The sequence below is a fragment of the Mus pahari genome, chromosome 3 (genome assembly GCF_900095145.1).
Source record: "Mus pahari chromosome 3, PAHARI_EIJ_v1.1, whole genome shotgun sequence".
Classification (NCBI taxonomy): Eukaryota; Metazoa; Chordata; class Mammalia; order Rodentia; family Muridae; genus Mus; species Mus pahari.
Window position 1 is genome coordinate 20359065 of NC_034592.1, and position 19608 is coordinate 20378672.

Consider the following 19608-nt stretch of genomic DNA (forward strand, 5'->3'; position numbering starts at 1 on the left):
GACCACGACAAAGCAAAGGGCAGGCAGGTGAGGTAAGATACACCTATCATCCCAGCTTGGAAACTGAGGCAGGAGGATCAAGGCACCATCCTCGACGACAGTGAAATCCTGCTTAGAAAGGAAGACAGACGTGCCCCACCAAAGTGAAGCCAAGGCAATCACTGAAAATAAAGGCTCATTTTAATGAGATAGACAGTTACCTAGGCAAACAAGCAGTGAAAATCAAGAGAAGAAAGAAATTCAAATATGTCATAACTGTAAAATCTAAAGATGTCAGCTGTCAGGTGTGGCCTGGGGTCAGGTGTCAGAGGTAGCCTGGCTCTTCTGAGGAGGAGCCTAGTGCCACACACTGCAATGACACTGACGGATCAGGGCCATGTTAATGACACAGAAAGCAGGGCCACTTTCTTAGGGAAGAGCTAGCGGATAAGGGTAGTGAGTCAATGTATTTATTATATGTTTGATTTCAGAAAAAGAGTCTATCTAAACAATATCAATTTGTAAAATTAATTTAAAGGAAAATAAAACAGGGAAAATGTTATTAACTACCATTTAGTAAAAATGTTATTAGTTTCAGATTAAAGGCAATTAAGTGACAACCTTCTTAAACGTTAACACAAATATGTATTTCCTCAAAACCCAAACTGCTCTCCGTTCTGCTTAGCTACTCTGACTCTCTGATCTGTGGTTCTGTTCCTCAGCAGCTCAGGGTTCCTGTTAGGCCCGCGCTGTGCCCTTGGCATTCGAGAATACGACCATAGGAACACATTATACTTAGAAAAAAACAAATTTTCAAAAGGTTATGTAAAGAACATCTTTAAAAACAGTGTTTCTTCTTTTACCTCCTTTCTTTGCCCAGGCTGACCAGCTCAAGTCCAAGTTTCTGATTTGTTGGTTCTGTTCCTGAGAGTGGGGAGGGGGGAATCCATCTTTGCTCCACATCTCTAAAGTGAAGACAACAAAAACTAGAGGCAGGAGATTCAAGGTTGAGGCCAGCCTAAGCTACATGGAGAGTTTGGAACCAGCCTGGGTTACTTAAAGAGACTTTTTAAAAAAAGTACTGTGTCTGGGTAAAACAGATGAAGATTTTATCTGCATCTAAGTGTGCAGAGAGAACTTAATAATGTAAAACATGTAATGAGCCTAGAATAGTCCCCGGACATAGCGGGCATATAACAAATACTATACACATTATATGTTATTGTGGTAATGGTTAGTATAAGATTTGATTGCTACTAAAGCACTAATTAATGTATTACTGATGAAACTGCCTTAATGCTCCATTCAAAATCTTGGGAAATCTGTTTAAACATTGGTAGACTTATCAGAAAGAAATGGCGAGACATTTTTCAGACCTTTACTGACATTAACAAAGATAAACGCAGCCCAGTTCTTGCTCTAGAGGACCCCAATGCTACTGTGTATGTGAGAGGAACAAAGGCGTATAAACAGATAAATCACAACCCGACCTGGTTAAATGCCTTAACAACAGAAGCCAGCATAGGGTGCTGTCTAGAGGAGGTCAGAGGAAATGGAGATCAGCTTGGCCTGAGGGAGCTTTGGAAGGTTCCAGTGCTATAATGCAATTTATTCTGCAGCTCTAATACAATTTATTCTGCAGCTCTAATACAATTTATTCTAGTACAGGACCTCTGAGAAATGATTTTCAATATACGCAGGCTTATAAAACTGTAAACAGTAGTCAAGAAAACAGACTCCTTTGAAGCCTTATATGCAAATCACAAACACCCTACACACATACCTTGCTTAGAAAGTATTCAGAAGGGAACAAAGTTTTAGCTTTAGATCAATAGAAGGGTCGAGTGTGGAATGTGGCCCAGTCCTGGGGGCTATCTCCAGCAGAATCAATAAACATAAATGAAAAGGGTGGGAGCAGGCAGGAGGGTGGCAAGATGGAGCCATGCTGCAGCTGTGTGTGGCGCTGTGGGGCTCATCTCCCATTCTGATGTCTTATTTCCAGTCTGTGTACACTGCATGCAGGGAGGGATAAAGGCCATGCTCTGGAGTGGAGGGGGTCCCCTCTTATTGCTGGTCCTGTTCCACTGGGACGAGAGACAAGGGACCAATGTGGGAAGCTTGGCAGGTAGGGAGCTCAACACCTTGGTGTTTCACTAAGGCATCCTTGAATCTATGGAGAGATTGCAGGGAGACAAGAGAATCATTGGGAAGCTCACAGGCCAGCTAGCCTGGAGTTCACAGCACAGTGGCAAAGAAACCATGGAGACTGCCTCAACATGCTTGCCATGTCCACATACAAATGCTTAAAAAGTTGGGGGGAATCTTTTCATGGTAAGGGTCCTACTTACTAGCACCTCTATTTTTCTTCAAGAAAACAGTGGACAAGATGGGGGTAAGTTTCTTTTCTAACCACTCACAAAGAGACCTTTGAGGAACAGTAAAGGGATTCTGCAGAGCTGAGGGATCAAGAGACTAAGAGAGAAATTTGCCCAGAGGCTGATGTTAGGAAGCTTCTCTGTGCAGAACCCAGCTCCACTACCACCAGGAGTCCAGCAGGCAGGCCAACATGAGATCCAGCAGACTGGGACGGAGTAGACCCTGGCATCCTCTATGGACTTGTAGAATTCAAACTGGCATCATATTGTAGAGGGAAGGTGTGAACCCAAAGGTCTGACAGAAGTCATAGCTTCATGGCCTTGTCCATCTCGACGATGGCGCTTTGTCAGGCTCAACAGATCTTCAGTTAATATGCCTAGGACCAACGTCATTTATTGCTTAGGGTACTTGCCCCTGAAGTCACATTCACAGACTATTCTATCTGTGTGATCACAAACTCTTTTCAAGGGCCAATTGCCTGGAGACACAATGGCTTGATGGTTTGATCACCTAGTAAAAGCAGCACCACCCGCATGAGGGTCAACTGCTGGAGGCCTATGCTGCTGGAAAATGCTCCAAAGAAGCAAATAAGGAGGCCAGACTAAGAAAAGGACCTCTGAGTTACTGGAGATGGTGAGAAGGATGTAGGTCAACAAGCTTATTAGGAGATGAACTAAGAAGTCATGTGGTCTCTCTGTAATATGGCTAATTAATGATCACTGACTACTCACAAGCTGAAAAGAAAACAATAGAAAAGTGGCTTTAGATGGCTGGCATTTTCTCAAGCTTTTGTAGGGAGCTTGTAAACACGACTTCCATACTCCTCTTCCAACCAAAGCCCCTGTTCTATGTGACTTCCAGAGTCACTGGACCAGACCAGCTCAGGAGAAGGCCCTGCCTGCTCCAACCCACTGCAGGCTGTTACAAGACAGATACCAGCCAGATGCCGGAAGGTACGAGGAAGCTTTGCAGAAGCAGTCTGTGCAGCTGCTTGCATCAGAGAAGCTCCATCCAAGAGGCCAGTGACGGCTGAGTGCTGAGTGGGTATTCTGAACGCAGAAGATACAGGGTCTGAAGAGCTGCTTTGCTTTGCTTGAGGGTTCTGAAGGAAGAAAACCATACAATAGCCCTGTAACACAGAGCCCTGAGAACATGTGACCTCCAGTCACAAAGGTAGAATGGAAGCATGTGTGCCTTAACTTCTCTTTCATATAAAACTGAAATAAAATTGTAGCAAGCAGTCGTTCCCCGAGGCAGAGGACACACTCTCCTTATAACAGCATGCTCTGTAGCACGCAAAGCCCATGCGTGTGGATAGGACAGGAGGCTCCTAGGAACCTCAGATGAACAGTGAAGGGCTTTCCTGGGGAACAGGAAGCAAACAGTCTTAAAACCTAAACAGCAAATCTGGGAGCGCTTGTGCTCACCTGCATTTCCAGCCACATGGGAGGACAGGGCTGGAGGATCGATTGGGAGTTTGAGGTCAGCTTGGACAATACAGTGAGACCTGTTTCTTACAAACTAAAAGAAAAATGAAGCCTGGGTAAGCCTCAGTTTAGCTGCTGAGCAGAGCCTGAAAGGGGACAGAGTGAACTAGAAGTCGGGAGAACGGAAAGCTGTGTGAGCACGGAGCGATAGGAAATGCCCGCTCTGTTTATTTTAATGCTGGGAGTGGAACTTAGGACCTTGTAATTATGCAGCAAGCACTTTACAGAGTTATTTCCCTGGCACCTTGATTCTTATTCCAAAAAGGTCACAGCCAACAAATGAAATTAGACATAAATAAGAAATAAGCGATCTAGAGAGGAGACAATGCTGCTGTTGGTGGAAGAGTGCCCATTATTCAAAAGATGACACTTGTTTTTAAGTAAAGAAGAAGAATAAAATACAGAAGCCTATTTTATATGTTAATGTAATTGCTAAAGGGACACACACACACACACACACACACACACACAAACACACACACACACACACACACGGTGACTACCTGCAAGCTAGGAAGTTAAAGCTGGACTTCATTGTCCCCTCTGTGCTTTTCAGTGATTTCAAACTCTCCTATAGCCAGCATGTATTCCTTTCCGAACCACAGAAGGGTATTAAGAAGTATATCCACTTTTATGCTCACATGCATATACACAAAAGTAAGAAATACTATAAAATGTAACTAAAAGAACCCTCCAGACACTGGATTTCTAGCGGAACCCATGTTCTTGCCACTATATGGCCATCTGGCAGTGAGCCTGGAGCTTGCTGTGGATACAGTGAAAAAGTGGTCCCCATGTGAGGCAAATTAAAGAATATCTGCAAATTATTACAAGGCAAAATATGACTGGCATCCTGGAGAATTGCAGAGATACAACATTCCAGAGAGCAGAAGATGAGTGGTCCATTAAGGCGGGCAGGGAAGGGTGCATGAAAGAGCTGAGGCTTGGCAGAGGCACAAGAAGAGCATTCTGGAAGGATGGGGAGCATGAGGAGACTGAGAGGCTGGGATGGTCATAGGCAGAGGGCTGCCTGCTGGAGTCTGGGAATGACGGACAAGAGCAGGTGGTAGAAGCCCTGGAATGTGAGCTTTACTGCCTGGGAGCACGATGCTGAGGGCCGATGCTGGTCCCTGTTTGGCCAAAAGCATCAGGATATTGCTAGAACTGTAGGTGAGGGCAAGTACTCCTTACAGCAACGAGGACATCAAAGCCCCACGCTTCCTGTTAATTCCAGCTAAGGGTGCAGGTAAACTAGATCTCAGCTTATCCAGAACCTTTGATGGAATCTTTTAAGTCAGGGGAGCCAGAAAAAAAATGCCAGGTCAAAGAAAGAAGAAATGAAACAGACAACATCCAAAAAGGAAGTGTGAGAAGCACACATCTCTCTCTGTACTTATCCCTACTTGTGCCAAAGAGTAGACAAGAAGCACATAAGGAAATAACTGTCACTTTCAAATCGGGATCTCCTAAAAATGCCAGTCTACTCCAGACACTGTGGATTGGAATGCAGAGTTGAAGCACATTGATGTTGTGTATTATGAAGTTTAGGGAGTACTGGGACAAGGTAAGATCACAATACTTTGCCTTTTATTAAAGATTTACTTTTTATTTTATTTATGTACATGTGTATATCTATGTATTAGCATGCAGGTGCTCCCAAAGGCCAGAAGAGGATATTGGATCTGGAGTCCCAGGTGGCTGTAAGCCAACCAGCATCATTGCTGGGAACTTAACTTGGGTCCTCTGGAAAAACAGCAAGCACTCTTAACCAGTGAACCATATCTCTCCAGCTCCAAGATCATGGGATTTTAAAGCTAATACAATCCACTGCAGAAAAAGCATGTGTCTGGGGGAGTAGGCGGCCTGTCATTTACTATCTATGCGACCTTGGGCATGTTAGCTAGCTTTTCAGAATCGAAGTAATCTCTTCTGTAAGGTAGGGAAGATGCCACTGTGGGTCCTGTGACATTTCGATTAGTTTGCATATACAAAGCACCCAAAAGACCAATGGCTTTGGCTATGTACACTGATGTGAACAGCAAAAAGGCCTTTGGTGCTCTTGTTAGGACCAGTTTGGGTGGGGTCAAGAAGGGACACATCAAAAGAAGCAAGGAGGGGAGTCACCTCCTCCCTGAGAGAACTGGAGTGTGGCTTAGGATGAGAACTCAAGAGAATGGCTGAAAAGTAGTCCCTGACTGAAACACCCAAGAGTCTATGGAGCCAGCTCAGTTTGAGCTGTCTGAGAGACAGTGACACAGTGGTAACTGCAACCAAGCAACTAAAAAGCACAGGCCAAGAAGCACGAGACCCCCACAGTACCTGCTTTATGAAGAGGTTAAAGTAATTCACTGTGAACTATTATTCCCTTAGCAGTAACTGGGGTGTGAAACTAGGCCTTTTCTGATCCACCAGTCAACAGTAGGAGACAATGGGCTTTTTCTGTCATGGCTTTTGCTGCTAAATTTACTTAGTAGGTAAAAGGGGCATGGAGGTCTCTAACAAAGAGGTAACAAAGCTCCTGGAGCTGTGGAATTGGTATGTGTGCCCTGTGAAGATGATGCTGTGCCCTGAGTCAGGAGAAAGCTGAAAGGAGAGGGTCTTGGCTTAAGGGCATCAGGTCCCAAGATGCCTGCCAGAGGCCAGTTAATACACTAAATAGACACATGCACTTCTGAGAGCCCACAGCTCTGTCTGTTTTCAGAGTCCACGTGAAGACAGGCTGACAGAAGACATATTTTGTCAGCCATTTTTAACAGCATCATATGAAGTAAGAGAGCAGTTGCCACTCAAATGTTCACGACACATTGTCAAGGTCTACGGATTTGATGGCAGACCCACATAAACTCAGAAGAGAATGCAGGGCTTTTCTGAAACACTCAGAACTGAAAACACTTTCTTCTCATCACCTATCCCTGCCAAGTCAAAGATCTGCCTTTAGGGGCTGCAGTGATGACTCAGGGACTAAGAGTACTTACTGCACTGCAGAGGACCTGGGTTTGATTCCCAGCACCCACATGGGGCAGCTCACAACCTGTAAGTCCAGTTTCAGGGCACTGGACACCCTCTCTGGCTTCTGGAGGCTACTACATGCATATAGTACAGACAAGTAGGCACACACATGTACATAAAAATAATTTTTAAAAATTTGCTTATGGTCACAACTGGTGATCCACACTGCTAAACCCTGGCCACAGATCTGCAAGTGGACACAGGCACACAGTGGGCACATGAAGGACAGAACACACCAGGGACATGATGCAGGAGCCCAAGGGTACAGTCAAACAGGCACTAGGAGAGTCTGTTTGGAGACAATCCAAGCAGAAAGATGTTCTATTCCACTTCTTATACTGAAGAATTAACTAAATATGCAAAGTGTTTGCAGTCTCTATCTCAGGTTATGAAATATAAACTTTGACACACAGATAACAATTTGAAAGTGTCTCTTAAGGTAGAGCAGGGCACCACAGCCTACCACTAGAAAGGCCACAAAGCCAAAGAACACCACACAAGCTGATCGAGCCAGAGACAGGGCTGAGCCAAGGAGGCTAGGGAAGCAGACACCGATGCAGAGGCTCAGAGCAGAAAGCGTGACCCAAAGAGGGAACCAGAACACACAGGAGAGATCCGTGGTCTGGGGAAGAGCGTGGGTGATACTAGGCCAACAGAAGGCAGGGAGTAGGGCGAGTAGCGATCATACAGTCTGGACCTGCTGGCCTGGGGTGACAATCTCGAGGCTGACATCATTTGGTATTCTTACACGGTGTGTGCACAGCTACTGGTGTAGTCTTGTGCCTCAGCGATCCATGTCACTAACCAGGCCTTGATGCTCAAGATGGTCACCAAATGGCTGCTCAGGTGGTATGCTAAGTCTCACGCTTTGTCGGTCCTGGAAAAGTGAGTCATAGAATTGTACTGCAGAGAAAAGTAGTGTGGTTGTTGTGCAGCAAGAGTCAAAGCCATTTTACCCACCAGACAGGTGTCAGTGGGAGACAGGAGGCCTATGCTGCTCAGGGCTAGATAAAGAAAAATGCAGTTTTGTTTACATCTCATCTCATGTTTTAAAGGAGGTTTGAGGCAGGATATGGAAATACATCTTACAGAACAAGAGGGTAAGGTCAGCATGTGTGATATAGGAGGCAAGTCACAGAAGACAATGGAAGCCACTGTGATGTGGAGAAAGAGGAACACTCCTCCATTGCTGGTGGGATTGCAAGCTTGTACAACCACTTTGGAAATCAGTCTGGCAGTTCCTCAGAAAATTGGACATAGTACTACCAGAGGATCCAGCAATACCTCTTCTGGGCATATACCCAGAAGATGTTCTAACTGGTAATAAGGACACATGCTTCACTATGTTTATAGCAGCCTTATTTATAATAGCCAGAAGCTGGAAAGAACCCAGATGTCCCTCAATAGAGGAATGGATACAGAAACTGTGGTACATTTACACAATGGAGTACTACTCAGCTATTAAAAACAATGAATTTATGAAATTCTTGGCCAAATGGATGTATCTGGAGGATATCATCCTTAGTGAGGTAACCCAATCACAAAAGAAGTCACTAGATATGCACTCACTGATAAGTGGATATTAGCCCAGAAACTTAGAATACCCATGATACAATTTGCAAAACACAAGAAAACCAAAAAGAAGGAAGATCAATGGGTGGATACTTCATTCCTCCTTAGAATAGGGAACAAAATAGCCATAAAAGGAGTTACAGAGACAAAGTTTGGAGCTAAGATGAAAGGATGCACTATCCAGAGACTACCCCACCCAGGGATCCATCCCATCATCAGCCACCAAACCCAGACACTATTGCACGTGCCAGAAAGATTCTGCTGAAGGGACCCTGATATAGCGGCCTCTTGTGAGGCTATGCCAGTGCCTGACAAACACAGAAGTGGATGCACACAGTCAGCTATTGGATGGAATACAGGGCCCCCAATGGAGGAGCTAGAGAAAGTACCCAAGGAGCTGAAGGGGTCTGCAACCCTATAGGTGGAACAACAATAGGAACTAACCAGTACCCCCAGGGCTCATGTCTCTAGCTGCATATGTAGCAGAAGATGGTGTATTCACTCATAATTGGGAAGAGAGGCCCCTTGGTCTTGCAAACTTTATATGCCCAATAGAGGGGAACACCAGGGCCAAGAAGTGGGAGTGGGTGGGTAGGGGAGCAGGGTGAGGGGAGGGTATAGGGGACATTCAGGGAAGCATTTGAAATGAAAAGAGAATGTAGAGAGAGAGAGAGAGAGAGAGAGAGAGAGAGAGAGAGAGAGAGAGAGAGAGAAATCCCTTAATATGCACCACATATAGGCAGTGCCCAAAGAGGCCAGAAGAGGGTATCAGAGCCTTGGGAACTGGAGTAACAACAGTTGCCCTCAGAATGTGACCTGTAGCCTAAGACACAGACCTGGGTTTAAATTTTACTTCTGCCATGTGTTAGCTGTGGAGCCTCAGACCATTAGTGCATGGGACCCATTCAGGACTCACACATGCTTTCTGTCAGCCACAGATGAGGCACCGCCAAGCAACACCTACCTCATCTGGTTGTCTGAGAACATCAATTATGCAACTGCATCTCTAACGTTCAGCACAGCACACAGAAAGCATCGAATAAATGTTAGAACTAATAATAGCAACGTCAAGTCATAGCCACAACAGAAGACAACTGAAGGCCCTCCAGTGCTACTTTCAAAATTGAGGTCCCTCAGGGAGCTGACCTGCTGCATAAGACTCAGACATAAGCCTGATACACTGGAGAACATCTGCCCAGATGGGGATTTTAGTTGTAGAATGTTTAATTTTTGATATTCCTGAGGGAAATATGCTGTTACCTTCTCTAATCTCTCAATTTGGTCATGCTACATGGAATATGATTTTGCTCATAAAACTGCCACAATTTCCCCATAAAGAGAAGGCATCCTCAGCTCTAAACGGAGACCAGAATTGCTCTGTTAGGCAGGCTGAACCAGCAGCTGAGTTACTCATCAGCAAAGGATTGGCCCCATAGAACAGTCCCTGAGTTGTAGTTTATATTTGTGTCTGAGCAAAAATACGGACAACTCCTCACCAAAATTTGAGGGTGGGCTGTGTGATAGCTTGGCCAGACAAGTGCTAGCTAAGCAAGCATGGGATCTGCGTCTGCTCCCCAGAAGCTGTGTTCAAAAAAGCTAGGCACCCAACTAGATGTCTTATGTTACCAAGTAAAATCTCCAGTGCTGACAATGGGTTACATCTTGATGAGTCATTGGACAAAGGGGTCCCACAGACTCCCTCACCCCAAACATCATAGGCTACTGTCAGGGGTATTGGTTTTTTTTTTTTCCTCCTCAACCTGGTGGTAAAGTTCTATTGCTGAAAACATTACGTAGTTATGTCTTTAAATATGGAGAAACTAAGCTAGTGCCCAACTAGAGGCTGCATCCCTGCAGATAGCATTCGTGGGACCGGAAGGTGCTTTACACACTACTGGAGGGAGGGAAAAGTAATCATTAGTGTCACGTAGCTGTGATCCCTCTGACCTATGAGAGCAAGCAGTTCACAGGATATACCAGCGCAATAGTGGGATATGGTATGGGCCTGACCAGACACTTTGTGTGCTTAATATTAGATGTAAGGCCCACTTCATGAGATGCAACTCATACCTGACATGCCAAGTAGCCGAGAACCGAGAAGCAAAGACTGGATAGGTCATGGGCCTAAGGAAAACCTACTACTGTTACTGTGCTAAAGGAACAGCAATAAAATGAGATCTACAACTGCACAATGTGCAGAGGGTGAGGGGCTTCTCAGTCTTAAATGGATGTCTATCAAACCTCTCCCCTCAAGGCTCAGAAATCTATATGGAAAAGGATTGAAGATTCTAAGAGTCAGCAGTAATGGATGACTCCAGGGAACCACTGTCTTCCAGACATGAGAGGGTTGGGTGAAGCACGTGTGATCTCACAGAGACAGTGGCTGCATGCATAAGACCTGTACAGGTTCAAACCAGACAGAAGTCCAGCACTGAGAAACGGATGCAGACACAAAATCCAACCCTTAACCAAGAAGCTATTTGCAACTGAAACCTGCTGAAATGGGAAAATCAGTTCTTTCCATTGGAGTGCCATTAGGTATATCAACCATACTCTACAGGAAGCCCCATGCCCAGGAGTAGTTAGTCTACACAAGATGAACTCCCTTTGTGTGTGTGTGTGTGTGTGTGTGTGTGTGTGTGTGTGTGTTGTGTACATGTGCATGTGTGTGTGTGTGTGTGCATGTGAGCTTTCTGTTTTGTTTTGGTATATTTTGTCTTATGGAGGTTTTTGCTTTAATTTTCACTTTTCATTTTTGTTTTCTGACAGAAGAGAAAGAAAGAACATGATGTTGGTAGGCAGGGAAGTGGGGAGAATCTGGGAGGAGTTGGGGCATGGGAAATATGCTCACAATATGTTTTCTGAAAATGTTATAGCAACAACAACAGTAATAATAAAAGCTGAGTATAGCGGCATGTGCCTGTGCTCCATCCCCACTTAGGAGGGCCGTGGGCGGGAGGAATACCGGGGCTTCCTAGCCCACTTGTGGAGTTCCAGGACAAGTGAGAATCCCTGTCTTAAAAAGCAAGGAGTATGAAACCTGAGGAATGCCACCTGATGTTGACCTCTGGCCTACACACACACACACACACACACATACACACACACACACACACACACTTGAACAACAAGAAAACTCAGAGACTCTTTCAATATGAAAGATCCGGAACAGGTTCATTGCCAACTATTCAGACAGCACACATGCCAGACATCTTTTGAGGCCACTCTGAGTTCCTAACCATAAAACCCTGCCACCTTTGGAAGCAAGAATCTCTCTGCTTCTTTCCTGCACAGCAGAGCCACAAGCATACAGAGAGTGTGAGCTCACTCGCTAAGACGTGATGCAAAAGGAACGGGCAATATTCAGACTTATGCTAATTTGAACTCACTTGCAGATGATGACTTCCCAGCAGCATCAAGAGGCAGGAGTGCGTGACAGTCTGCAGCTGGACTGCACTGGGCAGAGATCTATATTGTGCTCACACCATTTATCTCCTCTACCACATCAGTTTCCTGTCTATCCAGTCAAAGGCCAAGAGCAGATCAATAAAAGCTACAAACAATCTTTGGCAGCCCCTGAGAGATTTCCATAGAAAGCGATGAGAGATGGTTGATGCGGTACTAGCTGTGCCTTGCTTGGACGGATGCCAGGAGAGACTGGACTTGCAATCCATCAGGAAGAAAAATGGCATCTGTTGAGGCAGGATGGACAGCAAGCTAATGAGTCTAACTGTGCTGGTGGTGGTCAAAGGGGCTTGGTTTCTCTTTTGTTTTTCATGAGTGTGACTGCTCTCCAGTTTCTCTCAAGCTAGAACTCTCATTCTTCACCCAGTATCACTGAGACTGGTGCTGCTGCTGTGCTTAGTCCAGGGTTCTATGAGCAAACAAAAAGCTAGGATGCCTAGCTGGGCGAGGCTGACTGATCTGCATCCTAGCTGGGCGAGGCGGACTGATCTGCATCCTTACCTATGGGACCAATCAAAGTGCCAGGGCTAAGAATCCACTAGCAGGGGAAAAAAGGTTCAGGAGATGCTTTTAAACAATCCACTGCATGAGAGAATGTTGTGGATCCATTTTGTGTGTGTGTGGAGGAGGTTTCCAGGGCAGATTCCGCTGGTGTGTGTGTGTGTGTGTGTGTGTGTGTGTGTGTGTGTGTGCATGCATGGAAGCCAGAGGTGGGCATCGGTGCCTTCCTGTACTTCTTACCACCTGATTTTTTTTTTTGAGATGGGGGTCTCACTGCATCTGGATCATCGGTTGGCTAGGCTAGCTGGCTAGTGAGCCCTTAGGTCCCACCTGTAGCTGTTTCCCAGGGCAAAGGTTAACAGTGTGGACTGCCACACCTGTTGGGAGGTGCGAAGGATCTGAACTCAGATCCTTAACTGCAAGTGCTCTCCCTGCTCAGCTCCCTCCGCAGCCCACTACCACTCTTGTGTAAGCTGGCCTCCTCAGAGACTGCCTGCTCTCTCCACAAACTCTGTTGAGGGAGTGGTTCTAGAGGCTCACTTGTATCAAATGATCCCACTACCCTCATATACACCCAATCTAAGAGGAATGAATCTATAATTTTCTATTTGAAATTTGAAACCCAAATTCAAAAAATGAAGAGACTATGGTGGGAATTAAGAGTTGGAACCTATGTGATCCAAGGAGATTGGGAAAAATAACACCAAGTTGAATAATAAAAAAAAAAAATGAAAAATTAGTATATACTGTCTAGTGTCTGGTTCTAGAGATATAATAGCAAAGAAGACAGACATGATCCTCCCTCACTTGTAATGGATGCAAGCTGTGGGTAAGTCAACTGCTGCCCAGCTAAGGACAGCAGGTGTTGGTGTGGATTGGGAGGGGTGAGCTTGGGAAGGTGGAACTAAGCTCAGGGGAAGCCCTGGGGAAGTCCTTGCAGAAGGCGAGTTCAGAGGCTCTGGAGCCTGGGAAAGTGGAGGCTGTTCTAGAAACCAGTGAGGCCAGAAGCCAAAGCATGGTGGGTAAGAAGCAGGAGACTAGCAAGAGCCAATGGAGTAAGGGTCACAGGGTCATAAGGATGATAAGGGTCAACAGTCCAAAATGAACCACAAGGGCAATCAAGAAGGGAAGGACTGCACATTTGCAACGTTTTACACCATCACTCTGCTGAAGACAGGCTTAGAGACCAATGGGGTAGAAGAGAAAGCCCCCACATTAACTCACATACATGGCCAACTGATGCTTTTGAAGGGTACTCTGGCCTATCAAGGGAGGAAAGGACAGTCTTCATCAAATGATGCTGGGAAAGCCCAGGACGCATGTGTAAAAGAGAAAAAAAAAAAAAGCTCTCCACACACACACACACACACACACACACACACACACACACACACACACACGTGGGGCAGAAAAGGAGAGGGGAGGATGAGGCCTGAGGAGAAACAGCACTCCGGTCCCCGGAGGTCCAGCTGTGTGTGTATTCCATGCTTTTATCCAGTGAGACTTGCCCAGGCACATCCTGCAAGTTATTCCATAGTGGAGCCAGACTGAATGCCTGCAGCCCAACCTACATGATTCTTGAAGGGAAACAAGCTCTGGGTACCACAAAGGGCACCACTGACATCCAGGTGGTTTGCAGGCTGGGGATGGGACATGGAGAGGCAGCTGCTTTCTGAAGCTAGACCACTGACAGCTGACAGACTGACTTCTCTCTCCACTCCCCCTGAGAACCCAGCATGGTGCCTGCTACATGGTAGGTCTTCCAAAACCAGAGAGAAGGCTAAAGATCCTTGCCCTGAGTCTACAGAGATCTGGACATCTTAGGAAATGTATTGCCAACCGACACCTGTGGAATGAATGAAGTTCTCACTCTACTCCCATTACTGAGGTGAATGGCCATGCTTACCTCTGCCCAATGACTTCTATAGCTATGTTTTTTAAAGGCAAATCTATGCTAATTTTTTCCTGGCCTGAAGTCTGAGTTCTGTGGTTCCCAACAGTCTTCCTCATCCCAGGTTAAGAAAAACTAGACTCATTTCCTGATGAACATAGAACACTTATCAGGTGTTTTTTTTTTTTTAAACCACCCAGTAGGTCATCACACTTGGTCATTTCACATCAGGAGATCTAGTCAACTGCATGGAAAATATTAGGGGAAACTGTCTTTTATGAACACAAGTGAACTGTTTTCTTGTTTTCCTCTAACATACAAGCCACTAGTTCTATGGTATTTACACTGTATTAGGCATTATAAGTACTCAGGGGTGACTTAGTATATGGAGGGGAGGTGGCAGATATATGCAAAGATGCTACTTTATGTAAGGGGCTTTAACAGCCTTGGATTTTAGTATCCAGTCGAGACCTGGAGCCAATCCATCCATGGATACCAACTGTACTGTGTTACCCTGAGGCACATGTCTCAGGTCCTGAAGTTGGATTTCTGTTCATTCCACCTTTCTCAGTCATTCCAACCATCCGTGTGGATGTCCTTTCTATGGAAAAACTAGGCACAGTGTAATTAAGTTGGACTGCCACATCCAAATCAAAATGGTGACTCTGAAGATGACATGCAAAGAAGATACTTACAAAACAGTTAAGTGGAAAAGAGGATAATGCAAAATTCGTAAAAGTAAAATGTATATAGCTTTAAAGAGCAGAGGGACTAAAGAGAAATGAAAACACTTGCTACAAGGTAATGAGACTATCCACTGCATTTTAAAATATATTTAAATGTTAATTAAAATATTTATTTCTTTTTATGTATGTGACTGTTTTGCCTGTATGTATGGCTGTGTCTGTGAAGGTCAGCAGAGGGAGTCAGGTCCCCTGAAGGAAGAGTTACAGTGGACTGTGAGCCACCATATGGGTACTGGAACTTAAAACTGGATCCTAAGAATAGCAAATACTCTTAATTGCTGAGCCATCTCTCAGCCCTACTTAAATGTTATAATATTTGTAGAGGACACACACACACACACACACACACACACACACACACAGGTCCAGAGAGAAGTCATGAACAAGTGGATGAGGAGCTTTCTGTCCATCGGCACCCTGATCCAGTCAGGGTTGAATGGTGACTCCGCAGCTGTGAATGGCAGGCAGCTAACCCATGTGTGGTCCTGGGGCCCACAGGATCAAAGGCAGTCTGGGAGCTTGCCAGAAACTCAGATTGTGGGTCAATGCTAGACCTGCTGCATCTGTAACGCAGTTTTCCTGCTGACTCTGAAGTCTGCTCAGCTCATCTTCGGCTCTCTAAGGCCATTCTGGTATTCTGTGCTTTGCACATGTCTGTGGAGTTCATCCATCACACCCATCACACTGTGCATGAGGGCTCAGGACCACTTCTTGGTCATCTGACTATGGAAGTTCTACCTCTACTACTGAATTTCAGCTTCACTACTAGGATAACATGGGATGTGCTAAGGGCTGGGTGCCATTGTTTTATCTCATCCTCATGGCAAAGCTAGAGGAGAAAATGTTAATATCCCTATTCTGTGGATGAGAAAACTGAGGACAAGAGATGCTCAGGATCCTGTCTGTAGCAAGTGATGAAAAAGAAAGACTTCAGAGCATACACTGTGAAGTCATGCCACTTTACTGATGACTGGTGACAGAGGTCTGTGGAGTTGTGGAGACATGAACCAAAGCCTGCTCGCTGAGTCACCACTACTTCCTGTGGCCTTACCTCTGCCAGGCAGGGCCATTTGTTCACTGCTCTCATGGAACAACATGTCTGCTATGCTATCTATTGTTTGCCGCCCTCCCATATCCTACCATCCTTTGTCCTTCACAAGGCCTTTCAATGACCTCCCGGAAGTTCCCTTGTAGGGTGGGTGGCTCCCTCCCTTCCTTTAGCTCCATGTTGCCTCTGTATCTCTACTTGCCTTCCAACTCTGAATTATACTCTTGCCCAGGCTCCTTGAGGAGAGGCAGTGGTCTGAGTCAGTGCATACAGGGTTAACAAGGACTTACAGAACAGGTACTGAATCAACTGATGGATCTTTGATGTGGCTATACTCAATCTTTAGATGATGCATCGAATCTGCTCAGCTGAAGGACAGGAAACCCCTAAGAACAAGGACCAAACCCTTCACTTATTTTATACTTGCAAGATGCTTAGCCCTGGGTCAGGCACAGAGTCCAGGCTGTTATACATGCTAGAGTCAAACAGAGGGCCACTAGCACTCCACTCAGGTACAGCTGCTTTCCTGCTAAAGCAGTAAAGGTGCAGCTTGTATCAACAGTGGGAACCTGGCTACTAAGAGAGTGGACAGAAACAACTCGTCTTTAATCAACAGAATAGTGGAGTTAATGACTGATAATAACTAGTGCAGCTTATAAGCACATTTTCTGAAGTTGGTTCAGATCCCATGCAATTGGAAAACCAAATCACAATCCTATCTTAAAACCTGAGTCTATCAATGCTTTCATTTTATTTCCCCTCTTTCATGAGGAATATATACTCTAAAAATCATTATCACAAACTCTAATGTCTCATGTTATAAAAAAATTAGATATTTTCATTTTAGACATTTAGCATCTGTCACAGTTACTGATCTGGTCCAACTAATAGACTTATAATAGGAAAATACCTCACATGTTCTAACTCCTGTACCACACCCAAAAAGCAAAGATAGAATCATAATATCAATAGTCATTACACTTTTAAAACTAGATCTGTAAACTTTTAGGAACAAGATAACATAAAAATGAAATGCTACCTTTCTTCATTTACAAATTATTTAATTCTATGCACTGCTTAGTAGAGAAAAATACCAAGCCACAACATATTTTTAACAAACTGGAAGACACGAGATTAAAAGCAATGGTAATGTAAAGGAATAAAGGTGACCAAATGACCATAACCTTTCAGCATCACTGATTCAAATTAAACCTCAACACAGCACAGTCTATTAGGAAATATACAACAAAGGCTTGATAAGCTTGGCAATCGCCTCTAAGTCTGAATCAGTGTACCACTACTGAACAGGCAGCATTAACTTACCAGCTCCACAGATCCATAATGTTTCCTACTGAAATCCCCACGTCTACAGCCTAGGTCTTCTGAGACAGAGCTGGAACAAAAATGCTTCATCAGTATTATACATAGCGATCTGGCTACACACCTTTTGAGAAAGAAAAAAAAAGGAAAGAAAGAAAGAAAGAAAGAAAGAGAGAGAGAGAGAGAGAGAGAGAGAGAGAGAGAGAGAGAGAAAGAGAGAGAGAGAGAGAAAAAGAAACGGCTGCTATGGAACAGGTTTGCAGTGCCCCAGCGCCTCACTGCAGGGGAATATCCTTGCAACAGACACGGTCCCCAGCAGCCATTGCAGAATCAGGCTTTCCTGAAGCCTTCAGTCAAAAGGAGAATGTCCAAGTCATCCCTAGAAGTACAGGTAATGACTGACTTAAATATTTAGCTCATTTGGAATCAATTGAAATTCCCACAGCTATTGGCGGCTTATGATTTCACTCGGTATTACCAAAGGGGATGGCAGCCCTGCAGGAACTTGAGGCAAGGGACAAAGCTGCTGAACCAGATCTTGCAATTATCCTTTGCTTAAAAGAGTCGAGTCTCTTTGTCCCAAATATGCAACATAAAAATAACCAGCATCATTTAAAGCTGTATTTTAAGGAGGAGACAAAAATTCCCAAATCCTCATAGGCTCCCCTCCCTTTCCCCAGCTTTTAATTTAAGATTTTTACATGTTAATATGAGGGAGGGAGGGAGAGAGAGAGAGAGAGAGAGAGAGAGAGAGAGAGAGAGAGAGAGACTAACAAATTATAAAAATCTAACATCTGAGTATATTTAATTTTGACATGGCAACAACTAATACTTCCCACCCTCCCCTGCATCCCCACCCAAACAGGCTTAAATCAGATAAGCAAACTCACATGCCATGGTCCAAGAGCAATTAAAACAAGGATGCAAATTGCTACTGCGTTTGCACTGCATGCATGGCTCCCTTCTCCAAAGGCACATATCTAATTGGCTACTCAGTCTACCTAGGACTCCAACACAGTAGCCGTGAAGCCCACAGCAGCCCCCCAGGATCAACAGTTTTTGTAAGTTTGGCTTGACCATGTCATGCAAACAGCTCTAATACAACAGAAAATAAGATTCTGCAAGAATCACGTTTCACCAATTCCAACTGGTCGGACTGTCGCATGCAGAGACAGGTGCACTCGGTACCTTTTCATTCTTCCTTACAAGGTAGCTACATTTTCTAAATTACAGTCCTCCTGGCACATTCGGCAAGAGACCGACTCTGATGTTCAGCAACCACAGAGCTGACTCTCTGCCAGGACACTGTTTGATAGGCTCCAAGAAAGACAGCATGAGAGAAATGAGATTAGAGTCTAATGGTATTCTGCCTCCACCATTTCACAGAGATGGCTGAATTAATCTTATATGAGAAATTTAACCTTTTCTTGCCCTCACTCTCTTAGCTTAAAGTGTGTGGCATAGCAATGAAAACAGTCTGGAAGGGAGAGCCTGGGCTACCTTCCTGCTTGGATGGACATGATTTACGCCCCTCACTCAAAATAAACAAAGATTCTGTAAGAGAGACTAACACAACTGTACTCTGTGGTCTATTCCAGTCTGGCCTCTCTGGTCAGAAAACACCCTTGGAGGCACTGTTGTTGTCCTGAATTTTGGTTCCGAGGTCCTTTCCTGTAAGGCTGGGTCACCAGGGGACAGCAGATGTTCTTGAGATTTGGGTCTCTGCACAGCAAAGTCCAGGCAGAATGGAGGCTCTGCCCAGACTGCAGCCCCAGCTGTGGTTTCAGTTAGGACCCTGAGGAAATCAACCTCAGCAGCAGGTGAGACTCAACAACTCCTAACATGAAGAAAGCAAAGATAAGGAGGGGTCCTGAGCCTCTCCCTGGGTCATCTTCAGGATCACTCAAGGGGTTGTAGACATGGTGCCAGCTCCTTATCTTTGTAAACAGCAAACATGGCAGACATAACTGCTCTCAGTCCCACAGCTTTATGCCACTCTAGACTATCTACCTTCCCTAGATTCTCTTAGAAGGGCAACAGCGTCCCGTGAAAACAACCAAGGAAGCAACAGCTATAGAACACCTGCTTTCTGCTACCCTTCCTGCCCTCTAATCACGTTCCATCTGGCATGAGCTTGCTCATGGTAAGAACCAGGCCTAAGCAGGGCGTGGTGGCACACGCCTTTAATCCCAGCACTCGGGAGGCAGAGGCAGG

At 45.0% G+C, this 19608-nt stretch overlaps 1 protein-coding gene across 5 annotated transcripts in view; it reads right to left on the bottom strand.

Moving 5' to 3' along the window:
* Garnl3 (GTPase activating Rap/RanGAP domain like 3) overlaps positions 1–19608 on the bottom strand; it is a 153875-nt gene that overhangs the window by 91297 nt on the left and 42970 nt on the right. For 2 of the 5 annotated variants that reach the window (XM_029536728.1, XM_029536730.1), the window contains one exon: positions 17398–17467. In XM_029536728.1, the coding sequence (XP_029392588.1) occupies positions 17398–17467 (70 nt within the window). Of the gene's footprint in view, positions 1–17397; positions 17468–17872; positions 17974–18284; positions 18362–18582; positions 18905–19608 lie in introns of those variants that run through there. The other 3 variants (XM_021192587.1, XM_029536731.1, XM_029536729.1) reach the window with 3 other exon arrangements.